General features: G+C 41.1%; 1 protein-coding gene across 2 annotated transcripts; it reads right to left on the bottom strand.

Moving 5' to 3' along the window:
- Positions 1-1,430: 1,430 nt before the first annotated feature.
- On the bottom strand, positions 1,431-20,480 carry stmn4 (stathmin-like 4). 2 transcript variants are annotated; one of them, XM_061987406.2, is made up of 6 exons: positions 20,384-20,480; positions 11,609-11,671; positions 11,448-11,543; positions 11,173-11,378; positions 8,665-8,856; positions 1,431-3,096 (listed from the first exon to the last, which is right to left on the bottom strand). In XM_061987406.2, the coding sequence occupies exons 2-6, from the start codon at positions 11,619-11,621 to the stop codon at positions 3,037-3,039; spliced, it is 567 nt and encodes a 188-aa protein (XP_061843390.1). In that variant the 5' UTR covers positions 11,622-11,671; positions 20,384-20,480; the 3' UTR covers positions 1,431-3,036. The 2 variants fall into 2 exon arrangements, with proteins under 2 accessions (XP_061843390.1, XP_072772353.1); XM_072916252.1 differs by having other exon boundaries at positions 11,173-11,543.
- Positions 20,481-21,301: the final 821 nt, after the last annotated feature.

Below are 21,301 nucleotides of genomic sequence, written 5' to 3'. Positions count from 1 at the left end.
TTTTTTTTTTTATTTCATCCGCCCGATCCGCGGATAATCCGCGGACTCCGCGGTTGTGTCCGCAAACCGCGCATCTCTACAAGGCGTTGAGGGGATCTGGTTTGGTGGCTGCAGGATTAGGTCTCTGCTTTTTGCAGATGATGTGGTTCTGACTGCCTCATCTGGTTAGGATCTGCAGCTCTCACTGGATCGGTTCGCACCTCCAAGTCCGAGTCCATGGTTCTCGACCGGAAAAGGGTGGAGTGCCATCTCCGGGTTGGGGAGGAGATCTTGCCCCAAGTGGAGGAGTTCAAGTACCTCAGAGTCTTGTTCTCGAGTGAGGGAAGAGTGGATTGTGAGATCCACAGGCATCGGCAGTAATGCAGACGCTGTATCGATCCGTCGTGGTAAAGAAGGATCTGAGCCGGAAGGCAAAGCTCTCAATTTACCGCTCGATCTACCATCCTCACCTATGGTCATGAGCTCTGGGTTATGACCAAAAGGACAAGGTCACGGGTACAAGCGGCCGAAATGAGTTTCCTCCGCCGGGTGGCGGGGCTCTCCCTTAGAGATAGGGCGAGAAGCTTTGTCATTCGGGAGGAGCTCAGAGTAAAGCTGCTGCTCCTCCACATCGAGAGGAGCCAGATGAGGTGGTTCGGGCATCTGGTTAGGATGCCACTCTGTCACGTACGGCCACGGGGAAGACCCAGGACACGGTGCGGAGACTATGTCTCCTGGCTGTCCTGGGAACGCCTCGGGAGGAGCTGGACGAAGTGGCTGGGGAGAGGGAAGACTGAGCTTCTCTGCTTAGGCTGCTGCCCCCGCGACCCGACCTCGGATAAGTGGAAGAAGATGGATGAATGGATGGTTTCAAATTTGGTAATTTTGGTATAAAGTTTCTCCCTCTGGTCTTCAGGGCCTTGAACTAAAACCTCTGTTTTTGCCCCAGTTCAGCTGTAGGCAATTCACTGCCATTCATGACGTGATTACAGTGCAGTTAAGAAGGGTCCCTATTGGTCCTGTGTCATCAGGAGACACGGCGATGTACAGCTGTGTATCATCAGCGTAGCCGTGGAAACGGAGGCCGTGTCTCCTGATGACGTCCCCAAGAGGGAGCATGTAAAGACCAAAAAGAATGGGACCTCAAACTGAGCCCTGAGGAACCCCACATCCTATCTCATGGAACATTTGTGTCACTTTTTTTTTTTTTTTAATTGTTTTAATCACCTGACTTGACATAAATAAACAAGGAGCACACCAAAGTTGATTGAAATGTTTTACTGTCCATGCTAAGTAATTACAATCGTTCATTTTCAGCAACATACTTTCACAAATGCAAAAAAACCCCACCATCAGTCAACAAGACTTCAGCGAATGACATCACAAACAATCAAGTTCCTTTCTCCTCGTGTGTGCTTTTGACTTGTGCCCGCCAAAATAAGAGTGCTACTCTATGCATTATTGTTTGCGTTAAGCAGATTTTGTCTTCTACGTGTGCTCGGTGTCATTTACCCTGCTGCTCAAGTCACCAAATGGTATATATTAATAATGATAGCAATATTAGGGGTGCACCGATCCAATATTGATATTGATATCAGCTTGCATGAAAAGAAAAGAAAATGAAAAAAATAAACAAACAAATAAATAAATAAATAAACGTCCTCCAATAAACACACAATTTCTTCTATTTGACTAATTTGCAAAAAGGTAAACATGCTAGTCTATATGCTACTACGAGCTAGCAGCTACACAACAGCTAAGCACACAATAGCACACCAGCTAGACGTAGGTAGTAATCATTGCACAATAAAAGGTGACTTATGTCAACATAAACAAGCATCAAATAATGATGGTTGCACATTACTTGCACATACAAAGTCTCCAAGTAACAAACGTGTCCGCACTGTTCAACTTACCGCGTCGTGATCTTACCCTAACGAATTAATGTGACCACAAGGTGTCGCCAGAAAACCACTTCAACTTAAAGACAGCATAAGACAATTAATAATAAATACGTTAGTGTTTTTCATAGCTACCATTGTTCTGTGTTGGCCTCATTTCACTTGATCAAACCTTTTTCTAACATTCCACACTACTAAATAATACGAGTATGTATCATTCCTGCTGATATTGTTTCGGATCAATATCCAGGCTCGAATATTGGTATCGTATCGGAAGTGAAAATGTTGTATCGGGACACCCCTAGTAGTGGTAATGATAATAATGATAGTAGTCATGATGGTAAAAATGTTGAACCTTACAAAAAAATGATTAGTAAATTTTATGAAACCATTAAAAATATTTTAATGTTTAGATATTTGAATTTCAGAATATAAGGGGCTTAATAGTCGTTCTTTGTATTCATGTTTTGTTCAGATATATGTCAACCAATAACTTCACAAAGTACATTCTGGAAGTGTGGTTTTCCTGATGTACATTTTCAAGTTGATATCACTGGGAAGTATCGCATTACTATGCCGATTCATGTTGTCACTACTCACTCGGTCAGTGGATACCGTTCACATTTGAACCCATACGGTAGCAATTCCCCATACCTGCTAGTCAATACCGCTTTCTCAACGGCTCCAATTTTCGGTACTTTGTGTGTGTTAATAAATATTAATTGTTGGATAATAAAATGCTTTTTTTTTTAATGTAACGTTTAAAAATAATTGTTTTATTTTATTTTTGAGTCTTATTTGCAATGCAGTTGCACTTCCAAGACATTAGATGGCAGTGCTGTATCTATGGTATGTTGTCGAACTAGGAAGAAGCCTTTTCCATGAAGCTGAATGTGTCATGTTGCGCCCTACCAAGTGTTTGTACTGTAAGTATTTTACTTATTACTCGCCAGCCAAATATCACAAGTCAACTTGTTTCAACATTAGAAATAATGTAGGTTTCGTACGTCAATAAATAATATGACATTTTCCTTTGAGTGATTTCTTCCCTGCACTCTTTTCCTCTCGCGAGAAAAAACAAACAAACAAAAACAAACCAAAATCATCTTTTTAATCCTTCTCCTCCTTCTCTATTCGGCTCTTTTGAAGCGGTGCTTTATCGGCAGGCCTCCTCCTTCAGCTCCTTGTTCTTGCGCACCTCCTCTGCGTGTTTGTCCTGTGGAGCAAACCTTGTGACATTATTGATCCTTTTGTGATCGTCAATACACTCTTGACATATCGAGACGATACAGTATCGATCCTTTTGTGGTCATCCATACGTTGGTATCAATGAGGGTGCTTTCGTGAACATTTTGGAAACTAGACAACTAGAAAGTGGTCGAGTTTCAATATTTAATATTCATCAGCCCTGTCAGGCTTTTGAACGATCCGTCTATGATATCGATAGCAAAGGTAGTGCCAGTATCGGATCGATACTAATATTGATATATATATTCCTAATTCGAAATACAGTAGGACCTCAATTTACGAGTATTTACATTTAAGTTAGAAGCCTGCTAGGGGGCGTAGTAAATGTCACACATGATCAGTAACAAAGACATTTTTTGTCCACTAGGGGGCGTAGTAAATGTCACACATGATCAGTAACAAAGAAATTTTTTGTCCACTAGGGGGCGTAGTAAATGTCACACATGATCAGTAACAAAGACATTTTTTGTCCACTAGGGGGCGTAGTAAATGTCACACATGATCAGTAACAGAAGACACCATTGTTCCACTAGGGGGCGTAGTAAATGTCACACATGATCAGTAACAGAAGACACCATTGTTCCACTAGGGGGCGTAGTAAATGTCACACATGAACAGTAACAGACATAATTGGTCCACTAGGGGGCGTAGTAAATGTCACACATGATCAGTGATGGAAAACATCATTGGTCCACTAGGGGGCGTAGTAAATGTCACACATGATCAGTAATGGAAGACATCATTGGTCCACTAGGGGGCGTAGTAAATGTCACATGATCAGTAACAAATACATTTTTTGTCCACTAGGGGGTGTAGTAAATGTCACACATGATCAGTAACAAAGACATTTTTTGTCCACTAGGGGGCGTAGTAAATGTCACACATGATCAGTAACATAAGACGTTTTTTGTCCAGTAGGGGGCGTAGTAAATGCCACACGATCAGTAACAGAAGACATCATTGGTCCACTAGGGGGCGTAGTAAATGTCACACATGATCAGTAACAGAAGACACCATTGGTCCACTAGGGGGCGTAGTAAATGTCACACATGATCAGTAACAAAGACATTTTTTGTCCACTAGGGGGCGTAGTAAATGTCACACATGATCAGTAACAAAGACATTTTTTGTCCACTAGGGGGCGTAGTAAATGTCACACATGATCAGTAACAGAAGACATTGGTACACTAGGGGGCGTAGTAAATGTCACACATGATCAGTAACAAAGACATTTTTTGTCCACTAGGGGGCGTAGTAAATGTCACACATAATTAGTAACAGAAGACATTGGTCCACTAGGGGGCGTAGTCAATGTCACACATGATCAGTAACAAAGACATTTTTTGTCCACTAGGGGGCGTAGTAAATGTCACACATGGTCAGTAACAGAAGACACCATTGGTCCACTAGGGGGCGTAGTAAATGTCACACATGATCAGTAACAAAGACATTTTTTGTCCACTAGGGGGCGTAGTAAATGTCACACATAATTAGTAACAGAAGACATTGGTCCACTAGGGGGCGTAGTCAATGTCACACATGATCAGTAACAAAGACATTTTTTGTCCACTAGGGGGCGTAGTAAATGTCACACATGGTCAGTAACAGAAGACACCATTGGTCCACTAGGGGGCGTAGTAAATGTCACACATGATCAGTAACAAAGACATTTTTTGTCCACTAGGGGGCGTAGTCAATGTCACACATGATCAGTAGCAGAAGACATTTTTTGTCCACTAGGGGGCGTAGTCAATGTCACACATGATCAGTAACAGAAGACATTTTTTGTCCACTAGGGGGCGTAGTAAATGTCACACATGATCAGTAACAGAAGACATTGGTCCACTAGGGGGCGTAGTAAATGTCACATAATCAGTAACAGAAGACACCATTGGTCCGCTAGGGGGCGTAGTAAATGACACACATGATCAGTATCAAAGACATTTTTTGTCCACTAGGGGGCGTAGTAAATGTCACACATGATCAGTAACAGAAGACACCATTGGTCCGCTAGGGGGCGTAGTAAATGACACACATGATCAGTATCAAAGACATTTTTTGTCCACTAGGGGGTGTAGTAAATGTCACACATGATCAGTAACAGAAGACACCATTGGTCCACTAGGGGGCGTAGTAAATGTCACACATGATCAGTAACAAAGACATTTTTTGTCCACTAGGGGGCGTAGTAAATGTCACACATGATCAGTAGCAGAAGACATTTTTTGTCCACTAGGGGGCGTAGTAAATGTCACACATGATCAGTAACAGAAGACATTGGTCCACTAGGGGGCGTAGTAAATGTCACACATGATCAGTAACAAAGACATTTTTTGTCCACTAGGGGGCGTAGTAAATGTCACACATGATCAGTAATAAAGACATTTTTTGTCCACTAGGGGGCGTAGTAAATGTCACACATGATCAGTAACAGAAGACATCATTGGTCCACTAGGGGGCGTAGTAAATGTCACACATGATCAGTAACAAAGACATTTTTTGTCCACTAGGGGGTGTAGTAAATGTCACACATGATCAGTAACAGAAGACATCATTGGTCCACTAGGGGGCGTAGTAAATGTCACACATGATCAGTAACAGAAGACATCATTGGTAAAATAGGGGGCGTAGTAAATGTCACACGATCAGTAACTGTAGACATCAATGGTCCACTAGGGGGCGTAGTAAATGTCACACATGATCAGTAACAAAGACATTTTTTGTCCACTAGGGGGCGTAGTAAATGTCACACATGATCAGCAACAGAAGACACCATTGGTCCACTGGAAGACATTTTTTGTCCACTAGGGGGCGTAGTAAATGCCACATAAGCAGTAACAGAAGACACCATTGGTCCGCTAGGGGGTGTAGTAAATGTCACACATGATCAGTAGCAGAAGAAACCATTGGTCCACTAGGGGCCGTAGTAAATGTCACACATGATCAGTAACAGAAGACACCATTGGTCCACTAGGGGGCGTAGTAAATGTCACACATGATCAGTAACAGAAGACATTGGTACACTAGGGGGCGTAGTAAATGTCTCACATGATCGGTAACAAAGACATTTTTTGTCCACTAGGGGGCGTAGTAAATGTCACACATGATCAGTAACAGAAGACATTTTTTGTCCACTAGGGGGCGTAGTAAATGTCACACATGATCAGTAACATAAGACATTTTTTGTCCACTAGGGGGCGTAGTAAATGTCACACATGATCAGTAACAGAAGACACCATTGGTCCACTAGGGGGCGTAGTAAATGTCACACATGATCAGTAACAAAGACATTTTTTGTCCACTAGGGGGCGTAGTAAATGTCTCACATGATCGGTAACAAAGACATTTTTTGTCCACTAGGGGGCGTAGTAAATGTCACACATGATCAGCAACAGAAGACACCATTGGTCCACTAGGGGGCGTAGTAAATGTCACACATGATCAGTAACAGAAGACATTGGTACACTAGGGGGCGTAGTAAATGTCTCACATGATCGGTAACAAAGACATTGTTTGTCCACTAGGGGGCGTAGTAAATGTCACACATGATCAGTAACAGAAGACATTTTTTGTCCACTAGGGGGCGTAGTAAATGTCACACATGATCAGTAACAGAAGACCCCATTGGTCCACTAGGGGGCGTAGTAAATGTCACACATGATCAGTAACAAAGACATTTTTTGTCCACTAGGGGGCGTAGTAAATGTCTCACATGATCGGTAACAAAGACATTTTTTGTCCACTAGGGGGCGTAGTAAATGTCACATAAGCAGTAACAGAAGACACCATTGGTCCACTAGGGGCCGTAGTAAATGTCACACATGATCAGTAACAGAAGACACCATTGGTCCACTAGGGGGCGTAGTAAATGTCACACATGATCAGTAGCAGAAGAAACCATTGGTCCACTAGGGGCCGTAGTAAATGTCACACATGAACAGTAACAGAAGACACCATTGGTCCACTAGGGGGCGTAGTAAATGTCACACATGAACAGTAACAGACATAATTGGTCCACTAGGGGGCGTAGTAAATGTCACACATGATCAGTAACAGAAGACACCATTGGTCCACTAGGGGGCGTAGTAAATGTCACACATGAACAGTAACAGACATAATTGGTCCACTAGGGGGCGTAGTAAATGTCACACATGATCAGTAACAGAAGACACCATTGGTCCACTAGGGGGCGTAGTAAATGTCACACATGATCAGTAACAAAGACATTTTTTGTCCACTAGGGGGCGTAGTAAATGTCACACATGATCAGTAACAGAAGACACCATTGGTCCACTAGGGGGCGTAGTAAATGTCTCACATGATCGGTAACAAAGACATTTTTTGTCCACTAGGGGGCGTAGTAAATGTCACACATGATCAGTAACAAAAGACGCCATTGGTCCACTAGGGGGCGTAGTAAATGTCACACATGATCAGTAACAAAGACATTTTTTGTCCACTAGGGGGCGTAGTAAATGTCACACACAAAAGCGACATCACTTCCTTCACTCACAAGTTTTACTACAAAGCTTCTGCGACGTCACAAAATATAAAAAAAATAAGAGTTTTCTATCTTTTATTTTACTTTTGTAGGAAAATCATACACAATAGAACATGCTAACTTTTTTCACCTCAATGACTTATTATTGATGTGATCACTGACATATTATTGATCTAATCAATGATGTATTATTGATCTGATCACTGACATATTATTGATCTGATCAATGGGATGCTATTGATCTGATCAATGGGATGTTATTGATCTGATCAGTGATGTATTAATGACCAGATCACTGTAATATTTATATATTTTGTCTGTATTTACAGTATCATATCATTACCAAATCGTTCAGTATCGCCCACAAATAATCTGCATTTTACAGTCAATGCCAAACATTTTGGGCACGATTAAAAATGTTGTGTTTCAAGACTTTTGCTGCTTTGATATATTTCCGTGAATAAAAGAGACAGGTACAAAAACTATCTATTCATGTGAAATGCTGAGCATAATCTGTAAGTCAATAACTGTAAATATAAAATTAAATAAGGTTTTAAATTTCAAAGAAATGCGTTTAAATGTTCAACAAAAGTCATTTTTGAGAAATACTACCGTTTATAAAAATAAAAAAAAAGAGATGATCCTTTTTCTCCTGCATTTCTGTTAAAATGATGAAAAGATATTGTTTGTGACTACAATGATATCGACCATCGGATTTAGATACTACATCTTATGGATGTCGATTTTCCTGCTGATAATGATATTGGATTAACATTTACGTAACGTTCATCACAAGAGATGCGACCGGGTATCCGTTTGCGAGATGACATCATATTGATATCACTTGGCATCGCTGTATCGCCTACCAGTAAGAAAGCTAACATCACTCATGTTTATTCATAATCAGACAATAAGTCCTAATTAATGCATACATGCAGGTAAAAATCAGCTCAAAATGCTGATTTCCTGCGTCAACTGCACTCAAGTCTCCCCGCGCTCATTATGAAAGTGAAACTGAAAGTGCTGATGGCGTACCTTCTCCTGCAGCCTCTCCAACATGGCCGCAAGCAGGGCCTCCCTGTTCTCCTTGTTGGCCTCCATCTTCTGCTCCAGCTTCTCCTTGGCGTGCTTGATGAAGTTGTTGTTCTCCTCCAAGGCCTTCTGGATCACCTCGCGCTCGTGCTCCCTCTTCTCCGCCAGGTGCTTCAGTAGCTCCGCCTCCTGGCACTAAGCACGGGACAAGATGGAAAACGTCCTGCATGAAAACTTCACTGTTCCGACGTCGAAGCCTGGCGTATTGGCCGATACTGACATTGATTCCATACGATATCAGCAGGAATCCTACATACTTGTATTATTTAGTAGTAGTGAATGTTAAAAAGGTTTGATCAAGTGAAATGAGTCAAATAGAGAAGAATGGTAGTTATGAAAAACCCTAACATATTTATTATTAATCATCTGTCTTTAAGGTGAAGTGGAGTGGAAATTGTTTTCCCCCCACAATCATTCACAAAGTTAAGCTCATGGCACAGTAAATTGAATGATGCGAACACGTTTGTTACTGGATACTTTCTAATACTGCCTTGGATACTTTGTATGTGTGAGTCATATGCAACTATGATTATTTGATACTTGTTTATATTGACAAATGTCACCTTTTATTTATTACCTATGTCTAGCTTGTGTGCTATTGTGTGCTCAGCTGTTGTGTAGCTGCTAGCTCCTAGTAGCCTGTGGCCGAGCATGTTTACCTTTTGTAAATGACTTGAGTAAAATAGAAGAAATGGTGTGTTTATTGGAGGACATTTAGATGTTAACTGGTTGTCCAGTTTTGCACAAGATAACACTCTGCAGGACTGCTTGTATCGCACATGATATCACACACGAGTAAACACTCTGCAGGACTGTATTACACATGATATCACACACAAGTAAATACTCTGCAGGACTGTTTGTATCACAAATGATATCACAACATGTAAGTATCATGTGCGATACAAACAGTCCTGCAGCGTGTTTGAGTGTGATATCATGTGCGATACAAGCAGTCCAGCAGAGTGTTTACTTGTGTGTGATATCATGTGCAATACAAGCAGTCTTGCAGAGTGTTTACTTGTGTTTGATATCATGTGCGACACAAGCAGCCCTGCAGAGTGTTCACTTGTGTGTGATATCATGTGTGATACAAGCAGTCCTGCAGAGTGTTTACTAGTGTGTGATATCATGTGCGATACAGGCAGTCTTGCAGACTATTTACTTGTGTGTGATATCATGTGTGATACAAGCAGCCCTGCAGTATGTTTACTTGTGTGTGATATGATATGCGATACAAACAGTCCTGCAGCGTGTTTACTTGTGTGTGATATCATGTGCGAATCAAGCAGTCCGGCAGCGTGTTTACTTGTGTGTGATATCATGTGCGATACAAGCAGTCCTGCAGAGTGTTTACTTGTGTGTGATATCATGTGCAATACAAGCAGTCCTGCAGAGTGTTTACTTGTGTGTGGTATAATATGCGATACAAACAATCGTGCGGAGTGATTACTTGTGTGTGATATCATGTGCGATACAAGCAGTCCTACAGAGCGTTTACTTGTGTGTGATATCATGTGCAATACAAGCAGTCCTGCAGAGTGTTTACTTGTGTGTGATATCATGTGCAATACAAGCAGTCCTGCAGAGTGTTTACTTGTGTGTGATATCATGTGCAATACAAGCAGTCCTGCAGAGTGTTTACTTGTGTGTGATATCATGTGCAATACAAGCAGTCCTGCAGAGTGTTTACTTGTGTGATATCATGTGCAATACAAGCAGTCCTGCAGAGTGTTTACTTGTGTGTGATATCATGTGCGACACAAGCAGCCCTGCAGAGTGTTTACTTGTGTGAGATATCATGTGCGATACAAGCAATCCGGAAGAGTGTTTTCTAGTTTTTTTGGGGTGAATGAAATAAATAAACGCCCCCAGAGCTGCAAATTCAACCTATTCAATTTAAACTGCTGTGAGCACCAGACAAATACCACTCCACTTCAACTTAAAGACAGCATAAGTCCATTTCCAGACGGTTCATAATAAGCGGGTTAGGGTTTTTTGCTGATATCGTATCAGATCGATGTCAGTATCGGTCAATACTCAAGGCTGCAGTATTAGTGTTGTTTATGTTTTTATTTATAGATTAAAACCGATTCATATTTGGTCCAAATAATATATAAATATTAGTGCTGTCAATTGAAACATTTCCAATTAGATCAATCACACTTTGGAATCGGGTCAATCAGGGTTTTGTCGCAACATTGTGATGCCACCCGAACGCCTCCCAATAGGAGGCCACGGGGAAGACCCAGGACACGTTGGGAAGACTACCGGTATGTCTCCCGGCTGGCCTGGGAACGCCTCTGGGTCCCCCGGGAAGAGTTGGACGAAGTGGCTGGGGAGAGGGAAGTCTGGACTTCCCTGCTTAGGCTGCTGCCCCCGCGACCCGACCTCGGATAAGCGGAAGAAAATGGCTGGACGGATGGATGGATTGTGAGTCACATGACTGACCTTCCTGCGCTCCTCGGCGGCCTCCAGCTTCTTCTGGATGTCCTCCAGGCTGGGGTCTCGGCGCTGGAGCACGGACGCGTTGAGGTCCGGCAGGCCGTCAAAGGACGGGGGCTTGAGGATGACCTCGAAGGCCTGACCGGACGCCCTCTTGTTCAGCTCGATCACCTCCACGTCCTTCATGGCGCACAGACCCAGGTCCACCGCATCTGAGCAGGACCACAAACACGTTGACGTGACGCCGGCTCCACGCCGCCGCGCTCCCCGAGGACTCTTACCTTCCGCCTTGTAGGAGGCCTTGTCCACGGTCTGTGGCCGCAGGCAGGCGCAGAACAAGGACACCAGGGGGAGCTCCCTCACCTTCTCCTTGTAGGCTTGGGAGGAGCACGGTGAGGAATGTCAGTCGCGCTACAGGAAAATTTTCGGCGCCGCTTCTTACCTGCCAGAGTCATCTTCTCGCTGCTCGTGTTGCTTTCCAAGGATGCCGAAGATCCTCCTCAGTCTGCACACAGAGCACACAACCACGGCATTATGCAACCCGTGGAAAGGTTCTCCTACAAAAAGCCTTCATTTACGCCAGAAAGATCCCTTTCTCAGTGGCGGTCCTCAGTTGTAATACACTTTTCCACCACGTGTGGCAGTAATGACAACATCAAAACAAGCAGAAGAAGTCGCTGAGAAGTTTCATAAAGAGGAACTGCACATTTTTTTAAGTGAACCCATCATTCATCATTATGTGCGACAAAAACACATGTTTTTCTTTATTGCACATTCTAAATCCTAAAATATGGCAAGTAGGAGGTGGCTAATGTGAGTACACGAAAAAACATCCAAAAAGCGCCAACAATACTCCATTTACATGTGGTGACCTGAATATGAACAAGTATTAGAGATATTGTTATTATAAGCGCTAACACTGAGGAACTACTTTTAGTAGCGGACTAGCTTATGCTGCTATATTGACACATTAAGCCGCTGCGAGCTGGTCAAAGTTACTTAAAGATCATACATCTGGATAGTAGAAGGTTGTGGACATAAACCCACACATTGGTCAACTTTGAATTTGACCCATCATTCACAATCCTTATGTGAGGCAATAACACATATTTTTCCCTTTATTACACATTCTAAATCCTAAAATATGGCAAGTAAGAGGTGGCTTACGGGAGTACACGAAAAAACATCCAAAAAGCGCCAACAATACTCCATTTACATGTGGTGACCTGAATATTAACAAGTATTAATGATATTGTTATTATAAGCGCTAACACTGAGGAACTACTTTTAGTAGCGGACTAGCTTATGCTGCTATATTGACATATTAAGCCACTGCGAGTTGGTCAAAGTTAATTCTAGATTATACATCTGGATAGTAGAAGGTTGTGGACATAAACCCACAAGTTGGTCAACTCTGAATTTGACCCATCATTCACAATCCTTATGTGAGGCAAGAACACATGTTTTTCCTTTATTACACATTCTAAATTCTAAAATATGGCAAGTAAGAGGTGGCTAACGGGAGTACACAAAAAACATCCAAAAAGCGCCAACAATATGCCATTTACATGTGAGGACCTGAATATTAACAAATATTAGAGATATCATTATTATAAGCGCTAACACTGAGGAACTACTTTTAGTAGCGGACTAGCTTATGCTGCTATATTGACACATTAAGCCGCTGCGTTGCCTCTGAGTTGGTGAAAGTTACTTATAGATTATACATCTGGATAGTAGAAGGTTGTGGACATAAACCCACAAGTTGGTCAACTCTGAGTTTGACCCATCATTCACAATCCTTATGTGAGGCAAGAACACATGTTTTTCCTTTATTACACATTCTAAATCCTAAACTATGGCAAGTAAGAGGTGGCTAATGGGAGTACACGAAAAACATCCAAAAAGTGCCAACAATACTCCATTTACATGTGGTGACCTGAATATTAACAAGTATTAGAGATATTGTTATTATAAGCGCTAACACTGAGGAACTACTTTTAGTAGCGGACTAGCTTATGCTGCTATATTGACATATTAAGCCGCTGCGAGTTGGTCAAAGTTAATTTTAGATTATACATCTGGATAGTAGAAGGTTGTGGACATAAACCCACAAGTTGGTCAACTTTGAATTTGACCCATCATTCACAATCCTTATGTGAGGCAAGAACACATATTTTTCCCTTTATTACGCATTCTAAATCCTAAAATATGGCAAGTAGGAGGTGGCTAATGTGAGTACACGAAAAAACATCCAAAAAGCGCCAACAATAGTCCATTTACATGTGGTGACCTGAATATTAACAAGTATTAGAGATATTGTTATTATAAGCGCTAACACTGAGGAACTACTTTTAGTAGCGGACTAGCTTATGCTGCTATATTGACATATTAAGCCGCTGCGAGCTCGTCAAAGTTACTTAAAGATTATACATCTGGATAGTAGAAGGTTGTGGACATAAACCCACAAATTGGTCAACTTTGAATTTGATAAATCATTCACAATCCTTATGTGAGGCAAGAACACATTATTTTCCTTGATTACACATTCTAAATCCTAAACTATGGCAAGTAAGAGGTGGCTAATGGGAGTACACAAAAAACATCCAAAAAGTGCCAACAATACTCCATTTACATGTGGTGACCTGAATATTAACAAGTATTAGAGATATTGTTATTATAAGCGCTAACACTGAGGAACTACTTTTAGTACCTGACTAGCTTATAATGCTATATTGATATATTAAGCCGCTGCGAGTTGGTCAAAGTTAATTCTAGATTATACATCTGGATAGTATAAGGTTGTGGACATAAACCCACAAATTAGTCAACTCTGAATTTGACCCATCATTCACATTCCTTAGGTGAGGCAAGAACACATGTTTTTCCTTTATTACACATTCTAAATCCTAAAATATGGCAAGTAAGAGGTGGCTAACGGGAGTACACAAAAAACATCCAAAAAGCGCCAACAATATGCCATTTACATGTGGTGACCTGAATATTAACAATCATTAGAGATATCATTATTATAAGCGCTAACACTGAGGAACTACTTTTAGTAGCGGACTAGCTTATGCTGCTATATTGACACATTAAGCCGCTGCGTTGCCTCTGAGTTGGTGAAAGTTACTTATAGATTATACATCTGGATAGTAGAAGGTTGTGGACATAAACCCACAAGTTGGTCAACTCTGAGTTTGACCCATCATTCACAATCCTTATGTGAGGCAAGAACATATGTTTTTCCTTTATTACACATTCTAAATCCTAAACTATGGCAAGTAAGAGGTGGCTAATGGGAGTACACAAAAAACATCCAAAAAGTGCCAACAATACTCCATTTACATGTGGTGACCTGAATATTAACAAGTATTAGAGATATTGTTATTATAAGCGCCAACACTGAGGAACTACTTTTAGTACCTGACTAGCTTATGATGCTATATTGACACATTGAGCCGCTGCGAGTTGGTCAAAGTTAATTCTAGAATATAAATCTGGATAGTAAAAGGTTGTGGACATAAACCCACAAATTGGTCAACTTTGAATTTGACCCATCATTCACAATCCTTATGTGAGGCAAGAACACATATTTTCCCCTTTATTACGCATTCTAAATCCTAAAATATGGCAAGTAGGAGGTGGCTAATGTGAGTACACGAAAAAACATCCAAAAAGCGCCAACAATAGTCCATTTACATGTGGTGACCTGAATATTAACAAGTATTAGAGATATTGTTATTATAAGCGCTAACACTGAGGAACTACTTTTAGTAGCGGACTAGCTTATGCTGCTATATTGACATATTAAGCCGCTGCGAGTTGGTCAAAGTTACTTAAAGATTATACATCTGGATAGTAGAAGGTTGTGGACATAAACCCACAAATTGGTCAACTTTGAATTTGACCCATCATTCACAATCCTTATGTGAGGCAAGAACACATGTTTTTCCTTTATTACACATTCTAAATCCTAAAATATGGCAAGTAAGAGGTGGCTAACGGGAGTACACAAAAAACATCAAAAAGTGCCAACAATACCCCATTTACATGTGGTGACCTGAATATTAACAAAAGTATTCAGTAGTTTATCGCAGCACCAAGAAAACAATCTGAAAATTCCCGTCATATCAATTCCTAGATATGGTAGAAATTATTTAAAGCGCACTACGCATAATAAACGCAACATTATCAATATTGCTACTACGGATAATTTCAACAAAAACTCCTCAAAACAGCCCACTACCTATAATATGGGCTTTTTAAACATAAGATCATTGTCTTCCAAAACGTTATTAGTTAATGAGGTCATTAGACATAGACTTCCTTTTTTTTATTTTTTTTTTAGAGACAACAATCTTAACGTCATTGGTCTAAGCGAAATCTGGCTCAAACCAGACGTTTTGTTTGCGATGAATGAGGCATCTCCTCCTAACTATACGAATGCACATATTGCCCGTCCCCTTAAAAGGGGAGGGCGGGTCACACTAATATACAATGAATACTTTAATCTGACCCCGAACCTAAATAATAAATATAAATTGTTTGAGGTGCTTACTATGATGTCTGTCACACTGCTACCTCTCTACGTGGCTGCTATCTACCGCCTCCCCTGGGCCCTACTCGGACTTTATCAGTGAATTCTCAGAGTTCGTTGCTGATCTAGTGACGCACGCCAACAATATAATCATAATGGGGGACTTTAATATCCATATGAATACCCCATCGGACCCTCCGTGCGTGGCGTTCCAGACTATAATTGATAGCTGTGGTCTTACACAAATAATAAATGAACCCACGCATCGCAACGGTAATACAATAGATCTAGTGTTGGTCAGGGGTGTCACCACCTCCAAAGTTATGGTACTCCCGTATACTAAAGTAATGTTCGATCATTACCTTATAAAATTCGAAGTTCTGACTCATTGTCAACAAGCTAATAATAATAATAACTGCTTTAGCAGCCGCAACATTAATGCTGCCACAACGATGACTCTTGTTGGCTTACTGCCTTCGGTAATGGCGCCATTCCCAAATTACGTGGGCTCTATTGATAACCTCACTAACAACTTTAACGACGCCCTGCGCAAAACCATTGATAGTATAGCACCGCTACAGCTAAAAAGGGCCCCTAAAAGGCGCACCCCATGGTTTACAGAAGAAACTAGAGCTCATAAATGATCATGTAGAAAGCTGGAACGCAAATGGTGTGCGACTAAACTTGAGGTTTTCCATCAAGCATGGAGGGATAGTTTAATAACTTATAAACACATGCTTACCTGAGCTAAAGCTAAATATTACTCAAATCTCATCCGCCTCAACAAAAACGATCCTAAATATTTGTTCAGTATAGTAGCATCGCTAACCCAACAAGGGACTCCTCCCAATAGCTCCACCCACTCGGCAGATTACTTTATGAATTTCTTTAATAAGAAAATTGAACTCATTAGAAAGGAGATTAAAGACAACGCCTCCCAGCTACAACTGGGCTTTATAAACACAGATATGAATGTATATACGATGGATATTGCCCTCCAAAATAGTCTCTCTCCCTTTTTGATGAAATAACATTAGAGGAACTCATGCAAAGTGTAAATGGGATAAATTAAACAACATGGTTACTTGACCCACTTCCTGGGAAACTTATCAAGGAGCTTTTTGTAATATTAGGTCCATCAGTGCTAAATATTATAAACTTATCACTTTCCTCTGGCACTGTTCTCCTAGCATTCAAAAAAGCGGTTATTCAGCCTAAGAACCTAACCTCGATCCTGACCTCGTGGTAAACTACCGGCCGGTGTCCCACCTTCCCTTTATCTCGAAAATCCTCGAAAGAATTGTTGCACAGCAGCTAAATGAACACTTAGCGTCTAACAATCTCTGTTAACCTTTTCAATCCGGTTTCAGGACAAATCACTCTACAGAGACAGCCCTCGCAAAAATGACATGATCTATTGCTAACGGGGGCGGTGGGGGGCGGGGTTTGGTGGTAGCGGGGCTGTATATTGTAGCGTCCCGGAAGAGTTAGTGCTGCAAGGGGTTCTGGGTATTTGTTCTGTTGTGTTTATGTTGTGTTACGGTGCGGATGTTCTCCCAAAATGTGTTTGTCATTCTTGTTTGGTGTGGGTTCACAGTGCGGCGCATATTTGTAACAGTGTTAGAGTTGTTTATGCGGCCACCGTCAGTGTGACCTGTATAGCTGTTGATCAAGTATGCATGGCATTCACTTGTGTATGTGTGTAAAAGCCGCATATATTATGTGACTGGGCCGGCACGCTGTTTGTATGGAGGATAAGTGGACCTGACGACAGTTTGTAGAAGACGTTAAAGGCAGTGCCTTTAAGGCACGCCCCCAAAATTGTTAACCGTGTGGAAATCGGAAGAAATTCGGGAGAATTTTCTGGAGGGGCACTGAAATTCGGGAGTCTCCCGGGAAAATCGGGAGAGTTGGCAAGTATGGGTGCAGGCAGCATACCCCTTCCCTTTCGAACTTTTCTGGATGAAATGAAATTATTTTTTCCAATCATTTTGGAACTTGCAAGTGTATTTCTTCTTCTTACTCGTCGTCGCCGTGTCTCTTCTTCGTTCTTCTGCTTCGTCTCCTTCTTGTTGTGTGTGCAGTTGTACACTGAGCTCCAAAAGCCATAGATGTTATTGTAGCGTCCCAGAAGAGTTAGTGCTGCAAGGGATTCTGGGTATTTGTTCTGTTATGTTTATGGGGGCGGCATGGCGTAGTGGGTAGAGCAACCGTGCCAGAAACCTGAGGGTTGCAGGTTCGCTCCCCGCCTCTTACCATCCAAAAAATCGCTGCCGTTGTGTCCTTGGGCGGGACACTTCACCCTTTGCCCCCGGTGCCACTCACACCGGTAAATTGAATGATGAATGATAAGTGGTGGTCGGAGGGGCCGTTGGCGCAAATTGCAGCCACGCTTCCGTCGTCTACCCCAGGGCAGCTGTGGCTATGAAAGTAGCTTACCACCACCAGGTGTGAATGAATGATGGGTTCTACATGTAAAGCGACTTTGGGTACTTAGAAAAGCGCTATATAAATCCCAGTTATTATTATTATGTTGTGTTACGGTGTGGATGTTCTCCCGAAATGTGTTTGTCATTCTTGTTTGGTGTGGGTTCACAGTGCGGCGCATATTTGTAACAGTGTTAAAGTTGTTTATACGGCCACCCTCAGTGTGACATGTATGGCTATTGACCAAGTATGCCTTGCGTTGTTATTAAACCAGTTAACAGATCATACAACGTGTCAGCATTTCGTGACATCTTGGAGTAAAGACTATTGTTAAACCTGTCCAACGCTACATTATTATGTGACTGGGCCGGTACGCTGTTTATATGGAGGAAAAGCGGACACCTGGACAGCATGCGGCTGTTAAGGGGTGAAGGTTTCCGGTGAGAGAGGACGTTAAAGGCGGTATCTTTAAGGCACGCCCCCAATATAGTTGTCTGGGTGGACACGATGGATTCTGATGCGTCAACTATGTTGCTGCTTCTTGATCTTAGCACTGCTTTCGATACCGTCGATCATAATATTTTATTAGAGCGTATCAAAACACGTACTTGTATGTCAGACTTAGCCTTGTCGTGGTTTAACTCTTATCTTACTGACAGGATGCAGTGCGTCTCCCATAACAATGTGACCTCGGACTATGTTAAGGTAAGGTGCGGAGTTCCCCAGGGTTCGGTTCTTGGCCCTGCACTCTTTAGTATTTACATGCTGCCGCTGTCATGTCTGTGTAATCATGTTTTGTTTTAGTCATGTTTTGTTTTGTTTAGTTATTGGACTCTTTAGTTTCTGGCTTTTCACTCCCTTGTCTTGTTTCCATGGTTACCCATTAGTTTCACCTGTTCCACGTTTGGACTCATTGTGCTCTCTTGTTTGTCACCATAGCAACCCATTAGTTTTCACCTGCCCTCACGACTCACGCACCTGTCTTTAATCATGTCACTATTATTTAAGCTTCCAGTTGCCAGGCTGTCTGTCTGGCGACATCATACCCCTGTCACACTCTGTTTACCTCTGCGCACTTCATGCCATGTCCAAGTAAGTTTTTGTTTATTAATGCCACAGTTAGTGTTTTGGTTTCATTGGTCATAGTTTCTGCCTTTGTGCAAGTTTTGTGTTTATAGCCAAGTTTTGTACCTCCACTGTGAGCGCCTTTTGTTTGTTTCTTTTTTTGAGTGTTAAAATTATGTCTTCACCTTACCCACAACAATCACAATTATGTTACGTCACAAACATTTACTCATGTGTATGTATATATATATATATATATATATATATATATATATATATATATATATATATATATATATATATATATATATATATATATATATATACACATTATATATATATATGTATATATATATATATATATATATATATATATATATACATATATATATATATATATATATATATATGTCTTAATAAGGTTATCCAAAAAATAGTGCTCGATACCATAGTAGAGCGCAATATATGTATGTGTGGGAAAAAAATCACAAGACTATTTCATCATCAGAGATGAAATAGTCTTGTGATTTTTTCCCCACACATACACATATATATATATATATATGTATATATATATATATACACATATATATATATGTATATATATATATTTATATATATATGCATATATATATATATATATATATATATACATATGTATGTATGTATATATATATATATACATACATATATACATTTATGTGTATTATATATATATGTATATATATGTGTATATATATATATATATATATATATATATATATACATATATATGTATATATATATATATACACATACAGTATATACATTTATGTGTGTGTATATATATATATATATATATATATATATATATATATATATATATATATATATATATATATATATATATATATATATATATATATATATATAAAACTGTGTATCATGGAGATGATAAAAATGAAGAAATTATTAATAATCATCCACAATTACCCACAACAATCACAATGATGTTGCGGCACAAACATTCACTCAAAGGAGACACAAAGCGGAACATGAATAATAAATAATATATATTTCGGGTTCCCTCCTTCCCTCGTTAGCAGGAACCGCATCATCACTCCTCTTAAATCATGCATGATATTAATAGTAATAATAATAATAACAAGAGGCGTTCAGTGTGGAATGGAGTGACGTAAGGCTTACCCCCCTCTGAGCGTCTCGTCTCGCTGGTGTCGGAGCGCCGACGTTGCTTCCCCTCGTCTGGCAGCACGGACTCAGCATCGGCAACAGCATCACCGCTGCCTCCATGACATCACTTAGTGGGCATCCCATTGGCGGGGGGCTCTGCCAGCATCAAGGGCTCTCGGCCAATGGGAGCGCCGAGCGAGGATGCGGGGGGGAGGGCCGTCAGCTCCTTGTATTGTCCTGCAGGGCGGGGCGGGGGGGGCACAATCAGTTAGCGCAGGGCGTGTGCGCGTCTTTTTTTGTGGGGGCTTGATTTGGGGGGGGCAAAGCAAGGGGGAAATTGTTGAAATGTGTGAGTCGGGGGTGGGGGCGGGGGGCTAGTAAGGACCCACACAATGATGTAACTCTTACTGTACGTGTAAAAACACACACTTCTGCTTTGACACATTCATTACATCAGTGCTTTTTAACCTTTTTGGAGCCAAGGCACATTTTTTGTGTTGAAAAAATGCGGAGGCACACCACCAGTAGAAATCATTAAGAAACGAAACTCAGTAGACAGTAAAAAGTCGTTGTCGCAATTGTTGGATATGACTTTAAAGCATAACCAAGCATGCGTCACTATAGCTCTTGTCTCAAAGTAGATGTACTGTCACCACCTGTCACATCACACTGTGACTTATTTTGAGTTTTTTTTTGCCTTTTTCTTGTGTGTAGTGTTTTACTTCTTGTCTTGCGCTCCTATTTTGGTGGCTTTTTCTCGTTTTTTGGTATTTGTCTTTGCTCCACAGTAAGTCTTTGCTGTCCTCCAGCATTCTGTTTTTGTTTACTTTGTAGCCAGTTCAGTTTTAGTTTCATTCTGCATAGCCTTTGTCAATACGTGGTCCTTGGGGTTGGTTTTCCCGGAATGCAAAGGAAAGTTGGCGCGGGGAAGGC

This window comes from Nerophis lumbriciformis, linkage group LG26, assembly GCF_033978685.3.
Source record: "Nerophis lumbriciformis linkage group LG26, RoL_Nlum_v2.1, whole genome shotgun sequence".
Taxonomy (NCBI): Eukaryota; Metazoa; Chordata; class Actinopteri; order Syngnathiformes; family Syngnathidae; genus Nerophis; species Nerophis lumbriciformis.
The sequence above is the reverse complement of the archived record's forward strand: the minus strand, read 5'-3'. Positions and strand labels throughout refer to the sequence as shown.